Source organism: Dunckerocampus dactyliophorus, chromosome 19, assembly GCF_027744805.1.
Source record: "Dunckerocampus dactyliophorus isolate RoL2022-P2 chromosome 19, RoL_Ddac_1.1, whole genome shotgun sequence".
In the NCBI taxonomy this organism is placed as follows: domain Eukaryota; kingdom Metazoa; phylum Chordata; class Actinopteri; order Syngnathiformes; family Syngnathidae; genus Dunckerocampus; species Dunckerocampus dactyliophorus.
Genome location: NC_072837.1, coordinates 6,141,559 through 6,166,170, shown reverse-complemented (window position 1 = coordinate 6,166,170; position 24,612 = coordinate 6,141,559). Strand labels below are relative to the sequence as shown.

At 40.6% G+C, this 24,612-nt stretch overlaps 1 protein-coding gene across 10 annotated transcripts in view; it reads left to right on the top strand.

The window, feature by feature from the left end:
- fmn1 (formin 1) overlaps positions 1–24,612 on the top strand; it is a 43,219-nt gene that overhangs the window by 13,209 nt on the left and 5,398 nt on the right. For 7 of the 10 annotated variants that reach the window (XM_054761645.1, XM_054761640.1, XM_054761642.1 and 4 more), the window contains 14 exons: positions 5,403–5,586; positions 5,901–7,407; positions 8,947–9,119; positions 15,001–15,109; positions 16,886–16,947; positions 17,367–18,022; positions 18,682–18,823; positions 19,216–19,303; positions 20,190–20,251; positions 20,338–20,426; positions 20,580–20,709; positions 22,029–22,175; positions 22,377–22,436; positions 22,529–22,649. In XM_054761645.1, the coding sequence (XP_054617620.1) occupies positions 5,985–7,407; positions 8,947–9,119; positions 15,001–15,109; positions 16,886–16,947; positions 17,367–18,022; positions 18,682–18,823; positions 19,216–19,303; positions 20,190–20,251; positions 20,338–20,426; positions 20,580–20,709; positions 22,029–22,175; positions 22,377–22,436; positions 22,529–22,649 (3,262 nt within the window). In that variant the 5' untranslated portion in view covers positions 5,403–5,586; positions 5,901–5,984. Of the gene's footprint in view, positions 1–3,375; positions 3,761–5,402; positions 5,587–5,900; positions 7,408–8,946; positions 9,120–11,797; positions 13,663–15,000; positions 15,110–16,885; positions 16,948–17,366; positions 18,023–18,681; positions 18,824–19,215; positions 19,304–20,189; positions 20,252–20,337; positions 20,427–20,579; positions 20,710–22,028; positions 22,176–22,376; positions 22,437–22,528; positions 22,650–24,612 lie in introns of those variants that run through there. The other 3 variants (XM_054761646.1, XM_054761648.1, XM_054761649.1) reach the window with 3 other exon arrangements.

Below are 24,612 nucleotides of genomic sequence, written 5' to 3'. Positions count from 1 at the left end.
CGGCCATTGTCTTACAGTCTTTATGGCCTTAACACTCACAATTTTTGCAATTATTCTGTGGCACTTTGCCTGTTGAATGTAGATAGGAAACGCATCCACTCCTGGTCATGGTGCAAAGTCACAACAGCAGAAAATAAGTCATATAAATGCGATATTTATATTTATTTGACTAACCTGTGAAGGCAAAAGTTGCACGCAATATTTTTTAGAGAAGTATATAAAAACTGAAAAGCAAAAAACAAGTAAGATCACAATCAATACTTCCACAACTTCCTTCAAATTAAAACGTTAGCATGTAACCATACTATTAAAAAAATTTAAAATTATTTCGACATTACTATGAATTACTTATTGAATATTTTATATTATTTATTCGTACTATATCTCATACCAGAGGCAGAATAAAGCTAACTTGTCAACTCAATCATTTTATTTATTTGAATCAATCAGGGCTGTGCAAAAGTGTTAGGCCACCGCTAATTTTAATGTTTTAATCCCATTTTTCACAGCGATCATTCTGACACAGTAAAACAGTAAATAGAAGAACAGACACAATTAGTAGGGTTACACTCAAAATACAAAACCGATTTCCACCAACTGTTGTCGAGGGGGCGCACATGGAACAAGGAAGAGGGCATTAAATGTTGGTGAGGATCTGGATAAACAGGAAATGTAGTATTATAATTTGCATCACTCTGGCCTTAAAGGGATTGTCCACCACCTACAATAACAACAGCACCCTCCCATCCTCCTTGAAACCGAAAATAGCCTGCTAACTACCAAAAATACAATCCACAACTGAATTTCTTTTCAGTTCAGCCATGGTTGTGGTCTGTAAAAAAAAAAAAATAGCTTTTTCACTGTGCAAACCTAGCCCGCTAGCAGCCCTTGGGGTAATGTAGTTTGTAAGGCTGTCTTCGACTAAGGATTTTCAAAGTAATTTCTGATTTGATAGATTTTGTCCATACATGACCACATCATGTTTATTCTGGAAATTGTAAGGGCCTGGGTTCTGTTATTATGTTATCATTCTGTTATCATTGCTCCTTATCAGTATGTCAGTATTATCAGTATGCCATCATCCAGTATAGTCAACCTCACAGCTATCTAGGTTTATAGCAACAGTGGATACTGTACATGTTAAATTTCATTACAACTTTTTTAAAATTATGAAGTCAAGCTTACGTAGACCATATCTTGTCCACAGGTTAGACTGAATGATATCTCTCACTTTTTCAAGCTTTGGTCCACTTTCCCGCGGGGCTGTATTCACACTTGTGACTCAGAAACTTCAGCATTCTTGTCTTGATTGGCATCCATGAGCTCACTGAAGTCATTTCTGACTTTGCCGAATCCTTCTCTGAACTCCACTTCACCCATGTTGTTTGCTCCTTTGATGATAAGGTTGGCTGCATTGGTGAAGGCGCTTTTAGCAGCCGTTTGTTCTTTCTCAAGCTGTTTTACTCTTTTCGTCTCCATTTTAGGCAACTTTCTTACGTCAGCAGTTGTAAGTTGGATTTTTAAGGTCTTTTATCCTCTGTCCAATAACTGCGCTGCGTGGGTATCAACTGTCAAGTTCTTTTTAGCCTGCCTGAACTTGAGATGCTCTGAAGACCGCAGAGAAACGCTTTTATCAACTCAACTCCAGTAGCTTTTTTTGAATTTCATTTCTATTTTTTCCAAGAATTCTGTAAGTGCCAACCTTGAAATTAAGGCAAAACAAAGAAAACATTGTATTATTGTGTACACACAAAACACTGTCCAGTGCACTGTCCAAATAGTCCAATATTTTCATGCTACCATATATTACACTTGATAGAATGAATATATTGATTGTTGTCCCTCATATTTCTGCATACTACTATTATTTTGTTTTAAGAGATATCATTATAAATGGCCAGGCTAAAAGTGTCACACACAATACCGTTAACCTTGGATGTTTATTCTAAGATAAGAGTTTGGGAAGTAACAGTGACTGTTAGAAGAGGTATTTACGAGCAAGAAACACCACATCCAGTGGGCTACGAACCAGGACAAGTCGCGTTGCCATGGGAACCCAACTGTTAATCTGAGTGTGACAAAGCCTACATATGTCAGTGGAAGCAAGAGGGGGCCAGACATTCTTGAGGACAATCATGATACTCCAAGACGTTCTCCCTTCTTGAAGAGGCTGCTCGAGATTGTACATTTTTGCTTCGATCAGTCGCACTGTGAAATTTAAATCTAAGACGGGAATTTGAAATTTACAGCCACTTAGCGAGTCTTTCACCGAGCGGTGGCATATACAAACACACCGAGAAGGGTGAATTTGGGTCTTCCGGGATCGCCCTCATGTTTGTCTCTTCAACAAGAAATCATGATGAATCATGAATAATGATGCCGCCGGGGTCGATCTCGCCATTACCTGTCAGTGTGTCAGAACGTGTGATGGGGAGAACGTTGTGTGATGAATTAAACAAGATAAAGGGTGGAGTGATGGAGGCGGGTCCAGATGTAATTACGCTGTCTAGACTTTGAGAGGCGCAGGCTGAGATAAAATGTTATTTTAAAGTTATTTTATTTTGATGAAGTGATGGCCAATTTTAAATGAACAAACCAAGAAGCAATTGTATTAGTTCTAAAATTAAGGTGTTTTTACTCACTTTTTTGTCTCTTCTACGAGGTTATGCTTTTTTCCTACAGCATCTTTTACACATCATATGCAAATACTATGGAAATTAGTCGATGACATCGTCTAGCAACTTCTAGGACAGCCAATAGTCACTTTTCTCACTGAGGAGTTGGCAACAGTGCCTCTCTAGCGCTTATAGGGTCTTGCTTGTCTAATAACGTGCGCTCAGTGGAGGTGATGAAAAAGGAATTTTAAAAAATGAATAGTAACATTAAACAAATATTAATATTTGTCCATTGAACTGTATTAGAAATGTATTTTCTGTTTTTTTTACACTTTAAGTAAAAATGCACATTTTGCATTTGCACATTTCCTAATCAAATGGCCATCGTAAGCGTGGCTTCTCGGCTTAGTTCGCAAGCCCCGCCTACCGTCTGAGTACACACAGAGTGGGATCGTGGCGCCTGGCAGTTTGTTTGTCAGCATTTGGCTAACAATATAATGTTGCAGAAGCATTTATTATATGCCATGACTTTTTGCAGCCTGTATCATGTCTTTAATGTTAGTGTGACCACATTATCCTTGCTAATCGGACAATAAACAGAAACGTCATACGGGAGGCACTTGCAGTACCGATGCATGCTGAAGGGGTGGGGGCGTACATGAGCTGGAAAGTGCCATAAATTGTCAGCAGTCCTTGCACAGAGGAAAAGCCAGTGTTTTTGTTTTGTTTTTTTTACTTTATTGACATGCAGAAACAGCAGTGCCGGCTAGAGTTAGGTTTTCAAACGAAAGATATTTTTCTGCTCTGCTGATAGATGATTGTATACCTAACCTCACCAGGAGGTTATCAGACATTTACAACAAACTATAAGAACGTTTATTGGGGAAGAATCGGCATGTCACACGCACGCTCTCAGTTTGTTTCTTGCGCTTTTATATCTTTAAGGTACTCAAAAGCGTTTAGACACTGCTAGCAAATTTACCTACTGATGACGCAGCATCAGGAGCAACTGGGGGGTTCAGTATCTTGCCCAAGGACACTTCGACAAGAACACGGGAGGACGGAGAATCAAATCCCGGGTTAGAGAGTACCACTCTACCAGCTGAGCCATGCCGGGGTGCATGTACTTCATATACAGATAAAAGGTAAGAACACAAATGTTTTTCAATAAAATACATAAATGGGACTAAGAAGTATCTGAAAATAACTTCAAAGCTTTTCTTTAAACAAAGTCAATTATTCTTTTTTTGTTATGCTCTTAATGAGAAACCTGTATTAACATTAAAAAAAAACTCCAAATGACCCAGTGCCTTACCAGCCATGAACCTCGCTGCCACCATCACTGTGCGAGTCATCAGTATAAGGCTTTTTGATCTGTATGTCATTTTGATATCAAGGCATCAAGCAATTACTTCACCTTTATTACACTAATGGGGTCTTGCAAGTCATTAGTATCAAGTCTTTGGACCTGCATGTCATTTTGGAGATCAAGGCATTATGACATCATAAAAAGTCAAAATGAGTACTGTATGACTTTAGTACTACCTTCTGATGTTTTAACATTTTAAACTGTCAGCATTCTCAATTCTTGAATTTCACATTTAATATGCATTGTTTTTCCACAAATAAATAAAAACACAGGTCAAAAGACTTGTTGAAACAGTTGTAGTAAAAGATCCAACTGCAGGGATCCTGGAAAGGTTTTGTAGCAATCTTTTTTTTTTATTTTCAAGCCACTGAAGGATATTTTTCAAACATTTTAGAAATGCCTTCAGGTTCCGTTAAATTGCTTTAAATTAGTCTAAAATGGCAACGCTACACATATCTTGACTTTTGTTCTTTGCATCAAAACACGTCCCATTGAAAACCAATGACAATTCCTCTTTTGAGCCCACGTTTGCTTAATGTTTAGATTTAAATTTTGACTACAAACCTTTGACTTTTAATTTTAGGAAAATTGTCCACAACATTGTGATACATTTTCCCAGTCAAAGCATGCAGCAGAATTTCCTTTGCCTAATAATGATGGGCAAATACTCCTTGAAATTTAGTTTATGGATTATTTCAAAGGGTATCCCCCTGCCCCCAAATATAATTCATGTTAATATGGCTATTTCAAGTTGTTTTAAGTGGGGATGTGACTTTGAAATTGTGTAATGAGTATCAAAAGAATATACAAAATGCTTTTATATTCTTTAACGTATCTACTGCTAGGATTTCATCTCATAATGAATGAGTAAATATGTTATTTGGTGCTTCACATGTATTTACTTTCTGAAATGTAATGGTTGTCAAATGCTTAAGAGATTATTCAAACAGATTACCCGTGCATGTCAGTGTTGTGGTTTCAGTGACAGTAGCAGCTGTCGATTTTCTTGTGTAATCCATCAGAGACAGCTTGGACAGTGGGTCCAATTAGCCTAGTGCACGCACTGAGCAAGGTGCAGTTCATTGTGGCACACACTTGACCTAAATAGTGAAAATAATGTCACTAATAGCAATGTTACATTTTGCTAAGAAGTTTGCTTCTTTACATCAGTGGTATGCAACACAGTAGGCTATATACAGCAGAGTGTACATTGAATTTATTTCTTGAATTTATTATAATAATTGTAATAAATATACTACATCATTACTGAAAATCTGTGACAGAAAACCTAAAAACCTGACTAATTTAATGGTACTATACATCTGTTCGGTTATAGTTGTAAATCGGGTAGCTAAGATATATCCGTGCAAATCCTCACTGAGCTCAGCGTCTGTCTGTTTTTGTGCTCCCCTCTGTAGCTGCCAGTCTTCTGGGGATTAGAAGCGATGATTTCCATATGTTGAGCCAATGAGAGTCGTCCAAATGCCAGCAGACAGCCATGACTGTGGAGGAAGACCTCTCGCTTATCTTGTAAGCTCTTGGGTTACGCTGCAAGTCCAACGGGAGTCAGCTGCTGCTGCTGCTGCATGGACAACCGTATAGGTATGTGTTATATGTGTTACAATTAAAGTATAGCTATAGATTATAGTGTGATGTTTCAAGATTTTACCTGCAGAAAAAAGTATTCAAATTTGTAAATCCATTAGGGGACAGGTGTCCAAAGTCCATTTGAGTCCTACATATATTTATCGGCCTGTGACAAATTTTTTTCAACTGTTTAGCATGTCGTAACCTACAATGCATTAATTTTATCATGTTTAATAATAGTTTTTAAAAAAGAGCCGGGCAAGTCACATTTTCTTAACCTAAAACCAAGTGACACAAATGTATTCATGTTTGCTTTTTGTTTGTGCCAGGATTCATACAGGACGCATTTCAACATCACAATTAATGATTTAAGAACACATCACCTCTTTTATCTGTTTCTTTTAAATAACATCATGAAAGGCACTCACGCCTCGTTGCCCTTCCATATCCCCATCAGTGGGATGAGTGCGCATGTGAGTCCATCCCTCGGGGGCCTTGCTTCCCCTTTCAATGACCCTCAAGACCACCGACTTGAACTAAACTCCTACCGTAAGGAGGAGGGTCCAACCAACCAACTTGTGGACATATTTAGGCTTACAGACTCTTCTGAGGTACTGTGGTTGAAAGAGTTGTTGCTGCTTTGCTCCGAATACCAGACCTTCATGAGAATGGGCAACCAACAGGGGATGAGCGTTAAGACAGAGCCGAAATGCTGTGGGATCAGGAGAGGGAGGTTTGAGGGGCCAGTTTACACCGGTACCCCCTTGATTGACATCAAGGGGACACCCACTTCTCCACAACAGCCTACAAAGCCAAGAAGTCTGCTACAACTTTGGGTAACAGGCACTCCGACATGTGAGGACACACTGGACTCTGAGGAAGAATCCACCATTTGCATGCATGGCAAAGAAAATGTCGCAAGAGGTCATTCAAGCTTTGATGACAAGGACGGTGATTTCGTGGACTTACAGCCATCATGGAGAGCAGCCACACAAGGCTCTCCATGTGTCAGCAGGAACTGTCCTTTCTGTCACGGAGAAGAAGGGGAAGAATCTGCCTCAGAGACTGACCTCTCTGAATATGACGAGATCTGTTCCCCATTTGGTTTGGATCCAAGGACCGACGACTCAAACAGAAACACGGAAGAACCAAAGACGGACACTCCAAACGAGACAGTGGGAAAGACTTCTCAGACAGCCACCGCAGCACAACGTGTCATGAGCAAGATTGAAGAGGTCGAAGGCATCATCAGTCGAGTGAGTCTCACCAGTTTGGAGTGGATCAAAAAGACTAGCAAAGCAAGAGACGAGCCTCTTCCAGGGAATGATATATGTTTGAGCGGTGAGGTTCCACAGCACTTCCAAACACAGACACAATACAACCAGTGCATGCAGCTTGTTGACGAGTTCCGTTGTCTGGGTGAGGCCCTGAGTGAGAGTCTTCACCGAGCTCTTAGGATGGAGGGGGACAGCCTAGAGTGGTGGACCATACCGTACGAACACAAAGAACCGTCCAAGAAGGGTCTATTGGAACCAACCACAAGACTACCATTTTCTGCTCTGAACTCTTCCTTCTCAAGCTCTCTGGCTACACATGCAGAGATGACTTGCAGGCCTTTCACATCTCAAACATCTAGTAGCATCGCCATATCAATGGCCAATAATCATCACAAAGAGGACATCGATGATTGCCTCGCACTGTGCAGAAGATCAACGGGGGATATTTGGAGTGAGAAGGAGGCCTTAAATTGGACCAACCTCATATGGAGTGAGGAGAGACAGATGCACAGAAGCCTCTGTGAGGCTGAGGCCGACCAAGATGACGACCCATACTCAGGTAAACAATATTATAGTAACCTAAACTTGCTTCACTCTGTGGAGATGTAGATTTTCATTACTGTAGTTTTACATACTGTAAAGTGAGTACACCCCTCACATTTCAGCAACCATTATTATTACAGTACACGATCTTCAGGGACAGCATTATAGAATGTAAACGTGGATATACTTTAGAGTAGTCAGTGTCTGGCTTATATAGCGATATAGGTTGACTTTCTGCTGGAAAAAAGTCAACACACAGCCATTATGGCCTGGCAACAAGTACAAGGTGAGGGCAAGGTACTTACTTGCAGTCAAGCATGGTTGTGGTAGCATCTGGGCCTACAAGAGTGCTACCGGCACTGGGGAGCTATGGTTCATTTATGGAAAGATGAATTCCAACATGTACTGTGACATTCTGAAGTGCCCGTCTTGACAGATGCACTCCTGATGTTTTACATGTTAGATTAAAAAATATATACGATACGGGTTTACTTCTATCAGATGTCTCCTTGACCACCTCCTGGTCTGATTTGTTTGCCAATGAAAGTGCACACACACACTCAAGATGAAGGATGTGTGGTAGTCTGTTAATAATGGCCTCTTGCTGTCTAGACATACCCTGTTTGAGTGTCTGTGTGGGTGTGTGTGCGCTTAGTCAGGCATGATGTACTATGTAAGCACCTGATGTGGAAGGGTCCTAGCCTGACATGACCTGGGTTTCCATGAAACGTCTATCTATACTGTGGTAAACTTACAATGAATGAATGGTATGAGTGTGTTTAACTAAGTACAAGCTCAGTGTGAAGCTTTATGTTCCTCCCATGCCCTCATGGTGGTGCTCTTGTACTGGTAAAATTATTACACTTTTAAGTCGAGGACAACAGATTACTTTTTTAAACTACCATAAGAATTAAGTTAGCATTAAGGCAAGTTTCCAGTCATCATGTCTTTGAACAGCGTGTACTTCCCTGAGGGCGTGGCACTTCACATTCCAACTCTAAATTACTAAATGTTTTTGTTTTGGCAATGTGTTAAATCACAGTTGATGAATAGTCTAAGCAGAAGACCATTTATGCCCATATTGGCAAATACTAGTCACACGCAATACACGGTTACCTTGGACCGCTGCCTCACACAACAGAGAAAGGGCATAAAAAGCTGGCAGAAATGCAAGGTCAGATAGATACAAACTAAGGAAATTAGAGAAGGCCCGAATATAAGACGACCCTGAATAACACCTCTGTTTCAAGGCCTGTTTTTGGAAAATTATGAAAAAATATTTTTCGATGCTCTACTCTACTTCATTGATCATTATCTTGAAATTAGCATCATTACTCTTCTGTTATTTGCCTACTTGCCCAACCTTTGAATGTCTCCACGTCCCTGACAGGACGAAAACCTCTGACTTGCTTGGTGTCTTACACCTGCTGATTTGCATGTATAAATCGCAAAACCCCAAATATATGATTTTTTTTCCAGACTTTTGTCAAGAGAAACAAGACTTTTGGGATCAGTAAGGTATGTCTGTATTTGTGATTTCTCCCCTCTGCTCCAGATGAAGCTCTACAGAAACAGGAGGACGTCTGGCATGAAGAGATCGAAGAGTCCCTCTCCTTTTGCAGGTGGTTCTCTCATCCCTCTCGACCAAAGCTCATAGACTTCCTACGGATCACTGCCGCTGAGGATGATATCAGTGGGACGCCCACTCCTGTACCCCCAGAAATCAGGGTGAGTAGTAAAACCAGCCTGATTTCTCCACTTGTCATTGTTAATCACTAAGGACCATTGGTGCAGTTTAAAGGTCAGTTCAAGCCCCTTAACTAGCAAGAGTTCCAGCCATCCATTTTCTATGGTCGTGGGGGAGAGGCGGACTGGACTGGTCGCCCGCCAATCGCAGGTGTCACATATAGACAATCATTCACGCTCACATTCATACCTATGGACAATTTAGAGTTGCCAATTTATAAAGCTAACATGCATATTTTTGGAATGTGGGAAGAAACCGGAGTACCCGGAGAAAACCCACACACGGGGAGAACATTCAAACCCCACACAGAGATGCCCAAGCGGAGATTCAAACCCTGGTCTTCCCGATCTCCTGACTGTGTGGCAAACATGCCAACCACTCGGCCATCGTGCCCTCGCAAGAGTCGTTCATTAGAATTCATTTGAGAATCTCTGTATAATTTAATGGGTTGTATAAATGATGTGGTCCAAAACCTGATCCATATTTTAACAATGCCTTCAGATAGCTCTTTATGGCCCTTGATCAGGAAAAACATAAAGATGTAAGTGTTCATTCAGAGAGAATCACCATAACACTGGCCAGCATGTTCCAGCTGCTCTCTCATGGTCTTAAAGCCTTTTACGTGCAGGAACTGGCCTCAAACATCAACAAAGAGAGTTTCTGTTCCTGTTGGTTACATAATAGGGAATACAATGCAGCCAAGTAGGCGCTTTGCATGTATAACAGACTTAAATCCCAAATGATATCGTTATTCAGAATTAGGGATTATTTCCACTCACTTGTGCCAGTGCGGGGTAAATTGTCCAAAAGTTATTGTTGTCACAAGTGCTTCTGTTCTTTTGTGTTCTCTGTTTGTGTTCTTTTGAGAACAAGGCTTACTCTTTAGTTGGTTGAGAGAAAGATCCAATGTTGTGGCAGCATCATCATGCACTTTTTAATTAAATTATATTTGTGGTGGGATCTGCCTGCCGTTTAAAATGGGGGGGGGTTCAAAGTAGGAGGCAGGCCTTCAGCAAAGGTGCAGCAGTTTGAGAAAAATAAAGAAAACATAAGTCAACTTTAATTATGTCAAAGGCAAAATTACTTTCAGTTCCAGGGAAGAATAAACAGAATCTGCGATGAGTAGAAAACTCCACAAAATACGATCCAGAAAATCCGTTTTTCAGCCTCAGCCACACTTTGAAAAACCCTGTTTTTAGCAGATTAAATTAAGCATGACTTGTGTTGTGAAAGAAGCCCAATAAATTGTTATGACGCTTCATTATTGCTTATAATTTTTTGTCATTTATATAATAATAATAAAAATAATAATTTTATATAATAATATTATTATTAATCATATTATCATATTATTATCAAAATATGTTTAAAAATGCATATTTTTAAATATTTTCAATTATTGTAGAATGCAATTTTAACCTCTTTTAACCTCTACTCATTTATTTTTATATTATAATTCTATATTATTATTTCAACTCAAACAAACTGAGCTATTTGTGTTTTTTTGTATGACAGGCAACATAAATTGATCCCCACTCAGTCGGACATTGTCTTTCTGCTATTTTGTGGTAATGTGTCATTAAATATAAGCATAATGCCTAAATTGAGTAGTTACAAAAATACAAAGAGTTGGAGCAAATATTCTTTAACCCTTTGGAGAGCTGCTCAAAATCAGCTTCCAAGTTACTGGTAGCTCCCGAGCTACTGGTTGGAGACCCCTGCTCTACATTCTTATTATAGTCTGGCATGTTTGTCCCGCACTGTTAGGTTCTAATGCTATTTCATGGGCTTATCTGCATTCATGCCTGTTACATAAACATACCTTCCCTGAATGCCACAATGTCCGCCTGTGTATAGGACTGTAAAGCACTTTATTACTGTTCCTAAGATTAAATAAAGCCATCTAAGACGACACAGTGCACCACAATGTCGACAACACAGAGATCACAATCAGCGATATACTGTACCTATGCACGGTGTGTATGCACTTAAAACATCGTTCATAGGTTCTGCCTCTCACCTGCTGGCTATAACGTCAGGTACGAGCAAACAAGGGTGGAACCTGACAATAAAGCAAACAGACACCAATAAGTAAACAAGTTAATGTAAGATTGGATACATTTGCTCTCAAGCTTTGTAAAAAAAAAAAAAAAGGTTTTGTTGTTCATATTGTGTAGTACGAGCAAATACAATATTATTCACTGGCCACAAAATTGGATACACTTGCACAATGTAATGTCATCCAATGCAAGAGCGGAAATACTTTGCAAGACTCTTAATATTATATTATAACAATGCTCAATTTTTAATGACACTTTCAGTATGTCACAGTATAATGCTTTTATGATACTGAGTTTTGAATAATATACAGTAGATGCACGTGTCCCTAGCAATTAAAATTAAGTTACATTCTAAATGTCATTCATATACTATTTATGTGCACTACAACGCTTTTTAAGCCAAAGCAATGCATAGTTGTGAGAAAACTTCAGCATCTATCAATAGTGTGTGAGCAGATTAAACCTCTGGTGGCCGAAGGAGGTGTGGTTCCACCACTGAAAGGTCCAGATTAGCCTTCCTTTGCTCCACAACACACGTAGGAGAGCTACAAGACTTCCCGGCCAATCCGGATTTGCAAACCAAATGTTCACACAAGTGATCCGTGGCGGTCCCGTTTAGCCTCCTGCAGCGACTAGGTGTGGCTTGACTCCATCTGTTCCGCTTGGCTTCCTCTGACTTACGCCTGCACCAGATGCGTCAGGGTGTCGTCTTAAAACTGTTGACGGTCACCGAGGGAGATGGCTCGCGCCGCCATCTGCTTCCAGTGGTACTGTGATTGTGCTGAGTGATGTCCAACATGATGGAAGTTGTTGGAAGAGTACTGAAGTAAGTAGAAAGAATGCCAGAGGGGAGCACGAGGAAGAACTTCAACAAGTCAAGGACATGGAAACTTGTGTAACTTTGTGGATTTGTCTCCTGTGATTGGCTGCTCCGTGCGATTAACATATGTTTCCACTTTTGGGTTAAGAAAATGAATGCTCTGGTTGGACAAGGTTGCATGGCTGCATGTAGTCCCTCTCAAGAAACAGTAACTTTTACTGACTTCTTACTGCCGTTTTGTGTGTGAGTAACACCTACCAACAGCAAATGGCAAAGCCGCAGTCGCCTGTCCTAACATTTTTCCGGACCATTTCAGAAGAACCCAATGCTGATGTAACACAAGAAGAGGCTGAGATGAAGAAAATCAAGGATTTTGAAGCACCTCCTTTGGATAACTCATGCTCGTATGTTATATTTGATGTTGGACAAGAAGAAAAAAATACTTCCAACTTAGAGGGGGAAACAGAAAACAACTCAAGTGAGGAGATAAGAGATCAATTTAATGTAGCAGAGGAAAGTGATGATACAATAGATGCTGAACAAATAACGGCTGTAAAGGATGAAAATAGCTCCTCTGTGCTTGGAGACCAATTGGAAATAAATCAACCTGATAAAGTTCACTTCATTGGCTCATGTCAAGGTTGTAGCCTGGCACGAAACCCACAGGATGAAGGGGAAATTAAGCCGTTCAAATGTGAACTTTGTTTGACAGAATGTACAAATACAGATGGTGATTGGGATGAGGCAAAGAACTACAAGCGGGATTCCAAAGAACCCAGTCAGGATGTAAAGATCAACTGTGAAGATGTGACTACTTCATGTTCTCAGGAGGAATTCACCGCCACCAGAACTTTGAATGATTTTGGAAGTGAGGAATTTGTATTGAGAACATGTCCCAAACATGTCTTGATAACTGTGACTCGGACAGAACATACTGTTGAAGATGTGGCAGAAGACAACCAAACGTGTGAGCAAAGCAATGGGCTCTCCTTGAAAAATTACCATTTGGAGGACATCCCTGCAAGACCAATGAATAATTCACCAAATATTGTCGTATCATCTGCAAACAATATCCCTCCACCTGGATCTACCATCTCCAGAGCCACCTTCTCCCCAGGCCCACCCACGGACAAACAGGTCCAGCTCCCTGCCCTCTTTAGTGGCCTGAAAGTCTTGAAGAAGAGCGTGGTCGGGCCTGGGCTTGACACAGTTGCTCAAATCCAACCTTTAACTGAAGGAGTAAAGACAGTGATACCCCTTGAGAAGCAGGTGGATCAAAAGGTCCAGGAAAACGTCCGGGGCCAGATCTCCCACTACCTGAACTCGGAAAAAGGAGAGGATGAGAGTGGCGAAGATCCAGTAGAAACTATGGAGAATATCACTGAAAAGGATGAAGAACTTGACACTGAAAATGATAACTCAGGGTCATTTGAGTCCACTAAACCATCTGTTTCTGGTGCGGAAGCAGCCTTCCATGCCTTCAAGGCCTTTTTCACCCCAAAGCCTTTAAGGAAGGAGCCAGCAGAGAATGCGGACACAGACGCAGCAAGGAAAAGGATCAGGACAGAAAAAGATGCTCTGAAAGCATTTTTTGAGAGAACTTCTAACAAGACCCCGGAGAAGACAGTCGCATCTAATTCTAAAGTAGGGATAACATCAACTTATGAACGTATTGTATTGTTTATCATTATGTGATGATTCAATCTCATCATAAATCACATCAATTAATCTGTGTTCAGTGCGTTCATCATTAGCATGAATGTCGTATTCATTTGGTGCCCTTAATGGTTTATTTAAGCCGCTCTTTTTCCAGGGTGGAATGATTATGTATGATTTTAAAAAACAAAAAATCAGACAGAAATCAGATATCAGTCTGAAATATACCTGCAAAAACCCATAATTTCTGCTGCATAAGCCGCTACTTTTTTCTTAAACTTTGTGACTTATACAGCCATGCGGCCAATTTATGACCATGTTGTAGTCTCGTGACATCTCATTGACTTCAGAACTACTACTAGTCGCTTAAATGCTCTGCCACTCGCGAGTCAGTGAAGAAACGGTAGCCCTTTCTTTTGCAGGAACCAATCACGAGATATAAGAGAACTCACAACAAGCTTGTCAACCCATCGGAAATCGCAGGTGGTCATTCCTCAATGTAACAGTCATCTGAGATACAAAGCTAAAATCATCACACAGCAACTTAACACTGAAAAGTTAGCTAGGAAATAGACAAGACAAGTACCACTATGAGTTTAAAACGAGAGTTTAAAATGAAAAACAGCAGCTATTTTAACTTCTCATGAGCTCATGAGCTCCCTCTAGTGGCCCCTTGGTCAATTAATTGCTCTGCTGGGAATAATGCATTATCGGAAGAACTTCAAAAAGCTGTTGTTCTTCGGATTAAACTTGTATCGGTACTTGTCTTGTATATTTCCTAGCTACCTACCAGTTGCTGTGTGATGATTTTAGCCTTATATTTAAGATGACACTGTTAGTCAAACTGTTATATCGAGTAATGACCTCCTGCCATTTCTGACGGGTTGGTAAGCTTGTTGTGGGTTTTCTCATCGCTCGTGATTGGCTCCTGTCAAATAAAGCGCTACCTGGTCCTCATGGACAGGTGCTCCACAATACTGTATGTCACTCTATGATGTGGACATGTGCGGCTTATAGTCGGGTGCGGCTATATACTGTACTGTATGTACATATCTGTTTTTCTCTCTAAATTTAGTGGGTGCAGCTAAAACACCGGTGAAAATTACAGTATACTGTACATATCTTAACGTCACAAGACCAAGTGTTAGTGATCTGTTAACAGGGAGTTTCTCTTTGATAGCAGAAAATAATTTGTTTGACAGAACTCAGTGGATTGACCAATTTTTTGAACAATTGGAACGTCCAAGGAACTTAGTGACAATGACATATGCTGTATACTGTATTCTTTTTATCTTTGTTGTTAATACTGCACATTGATTCCTCCAGTCCGAAGCCCCCAGCCCAGTACAAGGAGAAGAGCGAACGCCCGGACATCTACAAGTCGTGTGGCCTCCACCCAAGGAGGAGAAAGTTGGCTTAAAGTATACCGAAGCAGGTAATCATGGAACCATATTCCAAAACATTTTATTCTGAATATAGTGGCACTGCTGTTGTCCTCCAACACCACTGAGGTTGTACAAGTCCGAATTTGACCGAGCCTCGCGTCTAAAGTCACACAAACCTTCAGCGTTTGAACCACTTTTACAAGACCTTGGTGTACCTTACAAGACCTCTGTTCAGCAAGCATTGACAAGTGCTTTGCATTTTCTTTCGTTTCTACTTTCTCTGTGACACGAGAGAAAAAGACGATACACATTTACATGAAGTAAGCGCATAGTAACAAGTACCTTGTTACCAAAGTTAAGATAGTTTTGTATTTTTACTCTTAGTAATGGTTAACTGCTTTTTACACTTGAAAAAAAGTAATCCGCAACTGTGACACGAATCTCCTCCACGTAACACCGTCGCCATTTGTCGTTCGAGTGAACACAGTTTTATTATTTTATCTGTGGTTAACTTACTGTTGCACCTGTATTACAGTTAAGAAGGGGATGTAAGAATGTAATACAGGTTTTATGTGGATTGTTTGACCTCACCTCAGTGGCTGCACACAAATGTTGGTTTTGATCTGATGCCAAGTCAATACCATACTGATACTGATCCTGACTGATCCTGATACGTTTTACTTCAAAATTTGTTTTGCCTTTAATTTCTTGATCATGCTTGTAATCAGAAGAAAGCAAATTTATACCAAATAATTTGTGAACAATTGAACAATATATAAATATAATGATATATTGTAAGGCTGTGTAGCAATATCAACAAAATAACACATTATTCCTCTTTATTACAAGGACTTGTTTGCCCAAAATAAAGTAAATAATCCAAAAGAACTCTAAAGCAAAAACTACTACAGGATTGGCTTTCATTCAAATTCTTTGGGGTTTTGCAGCCAAAGCCCTCCTGTGACCAAGGACTTATTCCGACTTTGTAAAAATTACAACACTATATAATTATAACGATATAAAAAAACACAACAAAAAACTCAGACATTTGTGAAAATAAACATTGGAGAGAAAAATATTGCCAGGATCGATCCAATACCGATACTACCATTGATGCTATTGATATTTGGATCAATCCGCCCATTGCTACTGCAAACTACACCCCCAGTAATAAACATAATTTTAAATCAATACCACTCAAACAGTGTCAATTAAAATGAATCATCATATCTTAAAATTATTTTCAATACAGCTCTCAATTTGGAAACTATGAGGAATTGTGATGATCAGCAGAAATAAAAATAACACTTGTCCTGGGAATATTCAGGAGATGTGATGCAATTCCAGACAAAGCAAACAGACAGTGATGTTTTCTGTCATAGATTGTATCATACACTGTACTGTATTACTATTCTCCCAAGGTAAACACAGCTCCGCCCTGCATGAGTCCACAGCAAACAAACCTGGGACACCTTGAAGTCACAACACACTTTTCTGACTGCCGCTTTCAAACAATACTTTTTGAGTGCGTGTGTGTGTGTGTTTTTTATTATCAGTCTCAAAAGCTGTGCAGTCAAGTCGGCAACAATTTAAGCCACGCTCGTGTTGTGTCCTGGTTTGTACTAGCCGTTACTCTGCTGCCCCCAAGTGGTCACAGCGTGTCAGTCACTGTAGCTAGTCAATAAGTATGAAACTCCATAATAATGAGTGTAGTAGAGTAAGCGCTTTGAATTTCTTGAACATATCTATAGTCGCCATGAAACAACCTGCTATGGTAATTAAATCTCTCTTTTTGTTTGTCACTGTTCTCCAATTCTGTGTTTCAGAGCACCAGGCTGCGCTGCTTCAACTGAAGAGAGCATGCAAAGAAGAAGTGGAGAAGCTACAGGTCAGCCCAAAGGATATGCAGTAGAACCTGGATTAGCGTGTTTTTGGTTAACTTCGAACATTTACGCCACAATTTTGCCTCGGTTAGCATACAATATGGTGCGCATCTTGTCTGTTAATACACTGGAGTTCTTAATATATATGTTTTTTAATCAGAAAATGTCCCATCTTGTTAGCGTGTCCTATCTTGTTACCTATTTTCTGAATCAGGCAAGTTTTCAAAAGCGTTGATTGTATAGGAAACATAATAGTAATGTGACTAAAAATGTCTTTATTCTTAAGTAGGATGTTAAAAAGCAATTGGTCAATAAGGCCCCGTGTAACTACCTTTGAAATTAGCACAATTAATAATGGTGAAACTATAACAAGGTTTTAGAATAATGGCCTAGTTTGACTTTTGTGTCTTAAATGTTCCTTCAGGAGGACTTCTACCAGGAATTTTCAAGACAGAGAGAAGAGAACAAGGTCACGGTGTCCTGTCTGGAGCTCACCCTGTCTGAGCTGCGGGCCGAGCTCTCCCAGGTCGGCACCCTCAAACGTGGCGAGCTCAGAGACGTAGCAGTGTCCACGCAAGACGACACGTGTGCCCAGAAGGCCTTCCGCACCGTCTGCGTACAAACAGACCGAGAGAGCTTTGTCAGGAGTGATGAAGACGGGAAGAGGAGAGACTGCTTACCCCAGCAGCAGAAAGTAACTCCCAAAAAACTAGACCTGGCTTCTATCAGCTTGAGCCTGGCAGGTCAGCAAGAAGGAGACCCTCCATGTTGTGTACCAAACAAAACCATCAGTCCACCTCCACCTTTGCCATGTTTGTCATCAACGGTGAACTCCAAACAAACATCAAACATTCCCCCACCACTTCCTCCGCCGCCACCACCTCCACCCCCACCTCCACCTCCACCTGCTCCTTCCATGTCAGCTGCGGGTCCCCCACCACCTCCACCACCTGCATTTATGGCAGGTTTAACTACACCAACAGCCCCATCTTTGTATGCGGCTCCAAGGAAACCTCAGGTGGAGCCTTCCCGTCCCATGAAGCCTCTGTACTGGACCAGGATTCAGATTCAGGACAACAAGTATGTCTGCACGTGGACTAAAGATGTTTTTATTATTACATTTAAATTGATGCAATATAAACACATTCTGCATGCCACCATAGTGTGATCTAATACAAAAGTTGGACACAAAATTCCACATTTATAGGGATAATTAATACAAAAGACACTATCTAAAGAGATATTTCTAATATATTGTACAGTACCTCTCATGTGGCTAACCGCTCTCAATATGATTCACTGCACTTCTACAGCCACAATAATAATGTTAAAGTCCATCCATCCATCTTCATCGGCTTATCCGAGGTCGGGTTGCGAGGGCAGCAGCCTAAGCGGGGAAGCCCAGACTTCCCTCTCCCCGGCTACTTTGTCCAGCTGCTGTTGATGGATCCCGAGGCATTCCCAGGCCAGTTGAGAGACATAGTCTCTCCAACATGTCCTGGGTCTTCCCCAAGGGCTCCTACCGGTCGGACGTATCCTGAACACCTCCCCAGGGAGGCGTCCGGGAGGCATCCTGATCCTCTGAATGGAGGCATCTGAATGTATGGCCCAGTGAGCGTGTTTAAGTAACATTCAAAATGGGTGGTGGTGTCTCAAATAAAAAAAAAAAATCATTAAACATAAAGAAAAGCTATTGTCTGCACAATTAACTATAGTAATAATTGCTTTTTCTCTCTCAGGAATAACACACTGTGGAATGTTCTGGAAGAACCACATATCGTGAATACAGTTGAGTTTGAGGAGCTGTTTGCCAAAACCATCACACGACTCAAGAGAAAACCACTGGTGGAGAATTACGAAAAGAAAGCAAAAACCAGGAAGGTAATACGCTGAAATAACAGAACATCATATCATGAATGGCGTCGCGTAACACAAATCCATGTATCTGGTTGTTGCGTGAATGTTTTTGCAGTCTCTTGTTAAACCACGAGAGGGCGCTCTTGTTCTCTGTTGTTCAGATGCAGCGTCTTTTACCAACCTGTCTTAAAGCAACTCGCGGTACAACAGTGCTGCAGAAGGAATGCATCACAACTTCATCATGACAGCTAACAGTTATCTACATTAAAAGGACAATAGAAGAAGGAACATACAATACAATATCATACAACCGTTTATCTGTATATGAGGCTGAGGTACAATTCTACAATTCTCACTCTGGACTCTTTACTAACTTACTGTGTGTCTGCGTGTGTGTGTGCGTGCGTGCGTGCTAGATCATTAAGCTGCTGGATGGTAAGCGCTCTCAGACTGTGGGCATCCTCATCTCGAGCCTTCATCTGGAGATGAAAGATATCCAACAAGGTCAGTCATAGAATTTGTTATCATTGACCTCTGACCCCAGCTTCTACATAAGTCTAGGTAGAAAGGATCAACAACAACATAACTTTTTTTCATGTTGAATTGAATATGAAAATTTAAATATACAGAATGACATTTTACATTTTGTCGGTAAGCTGTTGAGGTCAAATGTGTGTGTCTATTTTAATATGAAAAAATTTATTTTGGATAAAAGGTTCGATTTTATTGAGTGTAAAACAAAGTGGGGACATTAAAAATCACAATTTAAGTTGAAAATGATATTTATTGTTTTCTTAACACGTGTACAAATGAATGGATGTCATAGTTATCTTTGCAAACAAACGTCAAAGAAACTCAAAATGTGTAGACGACCACAACATATTTTGGATTTTCTCGTACTGCTCTGATGAAGTCCATGCCCAAGAGGATTAAGTCAGTGCTAGATGGAGCTTACATAAATATTGACACACGGGACAGAATATGACATATTCACTGTGTGGCGTATTCACTTGTGTTGCCAGCTGTTTAGACAGTAATGGTTATGTGTTGACTCATTTTCAGTGTATAGTAAATCCATACAGTACTCCAATACAAGCTATAATAAAATAGTTACTGAAATCTGAGGGTTGTACTTTTGTTGGGAGATCTACAGTTGGATTTTTAGTAATCATATCCTCTTCTGAAAATATCCAAAAGTCCAAAAATCCACAAGTCAATGGGGAATCAGTCCAGAGATAGTCACTGGAAAGTGATACAAGGCAGAGCAACAATCTGGCAGTCGGCAGAGGGCAGTGTGACTTTTCACGTGTGAACATTTTTAATAACAGCTGCTCCCCGAACAAAAGAAGCTAATCCCAAACTCTTTTGTGTGTGTTTTTATTTCCATTAGCTGTTCTGACTGTGGATAACTCTGTGGTGGACCTTGAGACTATTGAAGCGCTCTATGAGAATGTATGTATTCCACACGGATAAATAATACATATGAGCAGTTCTGTAATAATAATCATGTCATTAACATGTAACTGTCAATGTCCCAGAGAGCTCAACCAGAGGAGCTGGAGAAGATCATGACACACTTCAGCACCTCCAAAGAGGAGGAGGTCAAACTCCTGGATAAACCTGAACAGTCAGTATGAAACAGAACACAAGTGTGATTGATAGTGTGTGAACATTGACTGGAGCAACACCAGACCAAAACCACAAATTGTGTATAACCGCTCTTAGCAGTTATAAGATGGATGGATGATGGTTTTCCTTGTTGAATGTTTATGTGATTCAGGTTCCTGTACGAGCTCTCGCAGATTCCAGACTTCGCTGGCAGGGCTCACTGCATCATCTTCAAGTCGGGCTTCAATGATGGGATGGCCTCCATCCAACACAAACTTCACATTGTCTCCACTGTGTCTGAGGTAGGTTGGCGCATCTCACAGGAAGCATCACTACAAGGTTGTCCATCTACTGTACATACAGTATAACTTTGAAACTCCAATATTATACTATAGTATTTTTCAACAGTTTTAAATACAGTGACTTCTGGTTTATCGCAGTTAATTGGTTCCAAACCGTGAGAAGTGAATTTCCGCAAAGTAGGATTCCTTATTTATAAATCAAACGTTTTTGTAATTATAGCATAGAAAACCTATTTACAAACTTCTAAATACATTTTTTAACATTATTAGAGCCCTCTCATGAACGAACACCCTTACCTTTACACTCGTGTTACCCAATATAGTCGACATAATAAGAATAGATAAGACATAAATAAGACTTGTGCTTGTGTTGATTGCTATGAATGTGTTCTCTAGGGGAGCTGAGTGGCGGGCGGACAGGAAGTGACGTCGGTTGTTCAGAGTTTAGTTTTAGCTTGGCGTGGGTTACTGCAGGAATTTATTTTTATTTATTTTTATTTTTTTATTAGGGATTATTGTGCTTGTTGTGAGATAATTCAAAACTGCAATAAAAGCCTGTTGGTCCAGCGATCCAGTGGCATTACTGACACCAGTGTAGAATACTACATATCATTCGCACAGTCTTTGAATGCGTCTTCTGAATGCTTCATGATATGTATTTCAGTTCATTTAGCCATTTTTATGCTTGAAAATGCTTAATTTGACCAAAAAGTACGTACAATCTGCTAAATATTTATATATTTGACTAATAATGGGCTGTTTTCAACCACGAAACAGCATGATTGATTAATATATTTTTGAAAAGCTGCATGATAGAGTGAAGCCGCGAAATTTGATGACTCTCTCAGAGGTCACATAATACTTTATTTCAAGTGTGTTGTCCAAAATCTAGCCTTGAGGCTGAAATTTAAACTGTTTAAAGATGCTTTTAGGAAGCCTTATTGGCAATAAGCCATTTTGTGTCTGTAGCTTTGTGATCTGACCGACAAATAATTGGCAGAGCTCAAGCTTTATTTTAATACGTGTAGCAAAGCCTGTTTCTTACAACGCTGCCCCCGATCAAGTGACTGGGCGGGATCACCTAGCTATGGGCAGATCAGATGTGGTGTGCCGATGTCCATGAGGAAGGAGGGTTTTTGTTTATGATGTCATTAAACCCTGGAACTTCCAAACGACCTCTTTTCTCAAAAGTGGAGCAAACAAGCGAGGGGGAGATGATATATTTTTCTCATGTTTGATGCTCATAAACAGGCTCGAGGCATATTTTTATTACAAACGTCTATTAGAAAAGTTGATTTTGTTTGTGTTTCTACATGGAGGCTCTGCTGGAGAAGAGCGGCGTGAGGGAGGTGCTGGGACTGGTGTTGGCTTTGGGAAATCACATGAACGGAGGCAACAGGGTCAGAGGCCAGGCTGATGGCTTCGGCCTGGAGATCCTTCCAAAACTCAAGGATGTCAAGAGCAGGGTAATGGACCTCGACCATTAAGGAAGCTGTGGTCCATCTTGTTTGGCAAGCTTTTGTACTGTAGATGTTCTCCAAGGTTGCAAGAACATGTGAAATATAATCTGATGTGGGTCTCATACAAGGTCGAAATAGAAACTACATGCAGATACCTGTTTCTAGTAGAAGTTATCCAGCTGACAAGTGCCTCCATCTTTTCTTTAGGACAATCGCATCAGCTTGGTGGACTACGTGGTATCATATTACCTTCACAACGTGGACAAGGTATAATAATGTAAAGTCATACCACCTTGTAGCATGTTTTCACTGAACGGGTTTCTGTTCCCACATGTGATCATTAATTGTGATTCCACCAGAATGCTGGAACAGACAAGAGTGTTTTCCCGCTTCCCGAACCTCAGGATGTCTTCCTAGCGGCTCAGGTCAATTTTGATGATCTCAGTGCAGAGCTGAGGAGGCTTGGGAGAGATCTGGCAGGTATGTGGTGTCACATTTCTTACTTGGAAAACCTTAAAAAAAAAAAAAACACTGTGGAATTCTGAATACCCATGCCTTGCATGACATGAGACTGTGTGACCAGAGTAGAGTCGCCTTGTGGTCATTTTGTTGTGTTTTTGTCTGTGTAACTCTAGCACTGCCATTTTTGTGTCGCTCTGGAGAGTTTCCCATGAAAAAAAATCCCAGTCTGGCTGCATTTTTCCCTCAAACACCCCCACCTAACGCTGCTCATCACGATGGTTTCCCACACTAACTGTTTACTCTTTGGACTAAAGGCCTTCTACTTTGACCGAAACTGATTTTGTTAATCAAAGCTCTCGAACACGAGGCTTGTCCGTTTTGAACAATCCTTAGCGATGGTATACATGTGTTTATGTATGCTGTACCCAGAGACTAGTAGGATTTGTGCTCCTGATACTGGCCTGGCGCCTTTTAGATCCAGCTTCTAATCCTTCTGCGCATCAGATCTTCTCGTCTTTGGGCTCCTGTCGCCAGCAAAGGTAGCTTCCCACTTATCCCACTCCTTCACTATCTAAACCATCTCTGCACGGGCCTCTACACGGACCCGTAACCATCTCGGCTGTATCAGCCGGGCTCCAGTGTGGCCCCAAGATGTACGCCGCAGATTGCTTTCTTTAGCTTTCAACACAGCTTTGTCGTATCGGTGCATCAACCCAAACCACTGCAATCTGGAACGAACATTGCGGCTTCTTATTGTACTGCCTGTTTGAATCATCGTTATTGTTGCTCTTCACTCTCCCTAGATTTGCTCTCGGCTCGGTATAAAGCGCTCCCAAACTGAGATGACGACTGTTTTGCTATATTGTATATCATTCATTTGGACTGTTGCTCTGGAAGTAAAACCCTTTGGTGCCATGAAAAACATAGCAAAACTATGAACTATTATTTGTCCTGGTTTTCCTTATTGTTGCTAAGCAGAATTCATACCAATGATTGTGCCTGGTATAAAAACATAGCGTATAAAAGTCATGCTTACAGTGCAGTTTTCATGGGAGTTCTTTCCTGCCCTAGACAGAAGAAAAAGGACAGGGAGAGTTGGCAGAAAGTCTGCACAGTGATAGTACCACACAATAACTACCATCCTTAATTTTGACCGACTAGTTCCATTTGTTTTATGCAGCACATACAAAAATGACATAGAATTATACCTGACATTGGGCGCTTTAATGCAAACTCTAACAATGCTGTAATCGTGGTAGTAGTAGTAGTAGTATAAAGTACATACACAGTTAGAACATTGGAACGCATCATACACTTGCACTGCATCCAAAGATCCATTTGAGCACCCTTTTTAAATGCCTTATAAGGTACTAAAGCTCAGTTTTGACCAAAAAAAACATGATTTTGCATGCACATCCAATCAGAATTGCAAAGATATTGTTAATTGAATACTGTGCATGTCTGACAGAATCAATGGAAACTGAGGGTTAGGGTTATTCTTAGGGTTTAGGGTAAGATTAGGGTTGGGGTTAGTATCAATCAAAACTGAGTGTTATCTTGTGTTTTGTGACATTTTCTTCCGTATAGTTGTAAAAACTAACATACCTGAAATTGATGGACAAATTCCTACTACTGCTCCAGTGAGCATCCTTACTACTCAGCTATGTGCTGTGCCAAAAACATGAAATTATTCCCTTAAATGAGGTAAAAGTGGCACTTAAGAGACATCTGAAACCCAATGCGCCATCAAACAAAAGTATTCCCACATCTGAGAGTGTTTACATGAGGGTCCGTAACCCACTCACAAGCAAACGTTTCAGGCACAAAAGGTAGACAAAAGAAAGCCACACCACACGGTGCCTGCACAGTTTACACAAATCCTGAATGAAAACAGTATTCTTTTGTAATCTTATCTGGGAGATGTTGATCGAGCGTCAGGCTGGAGGGGAGCGCAGCCTCTATTATGGCTGGTCCGTGCAGA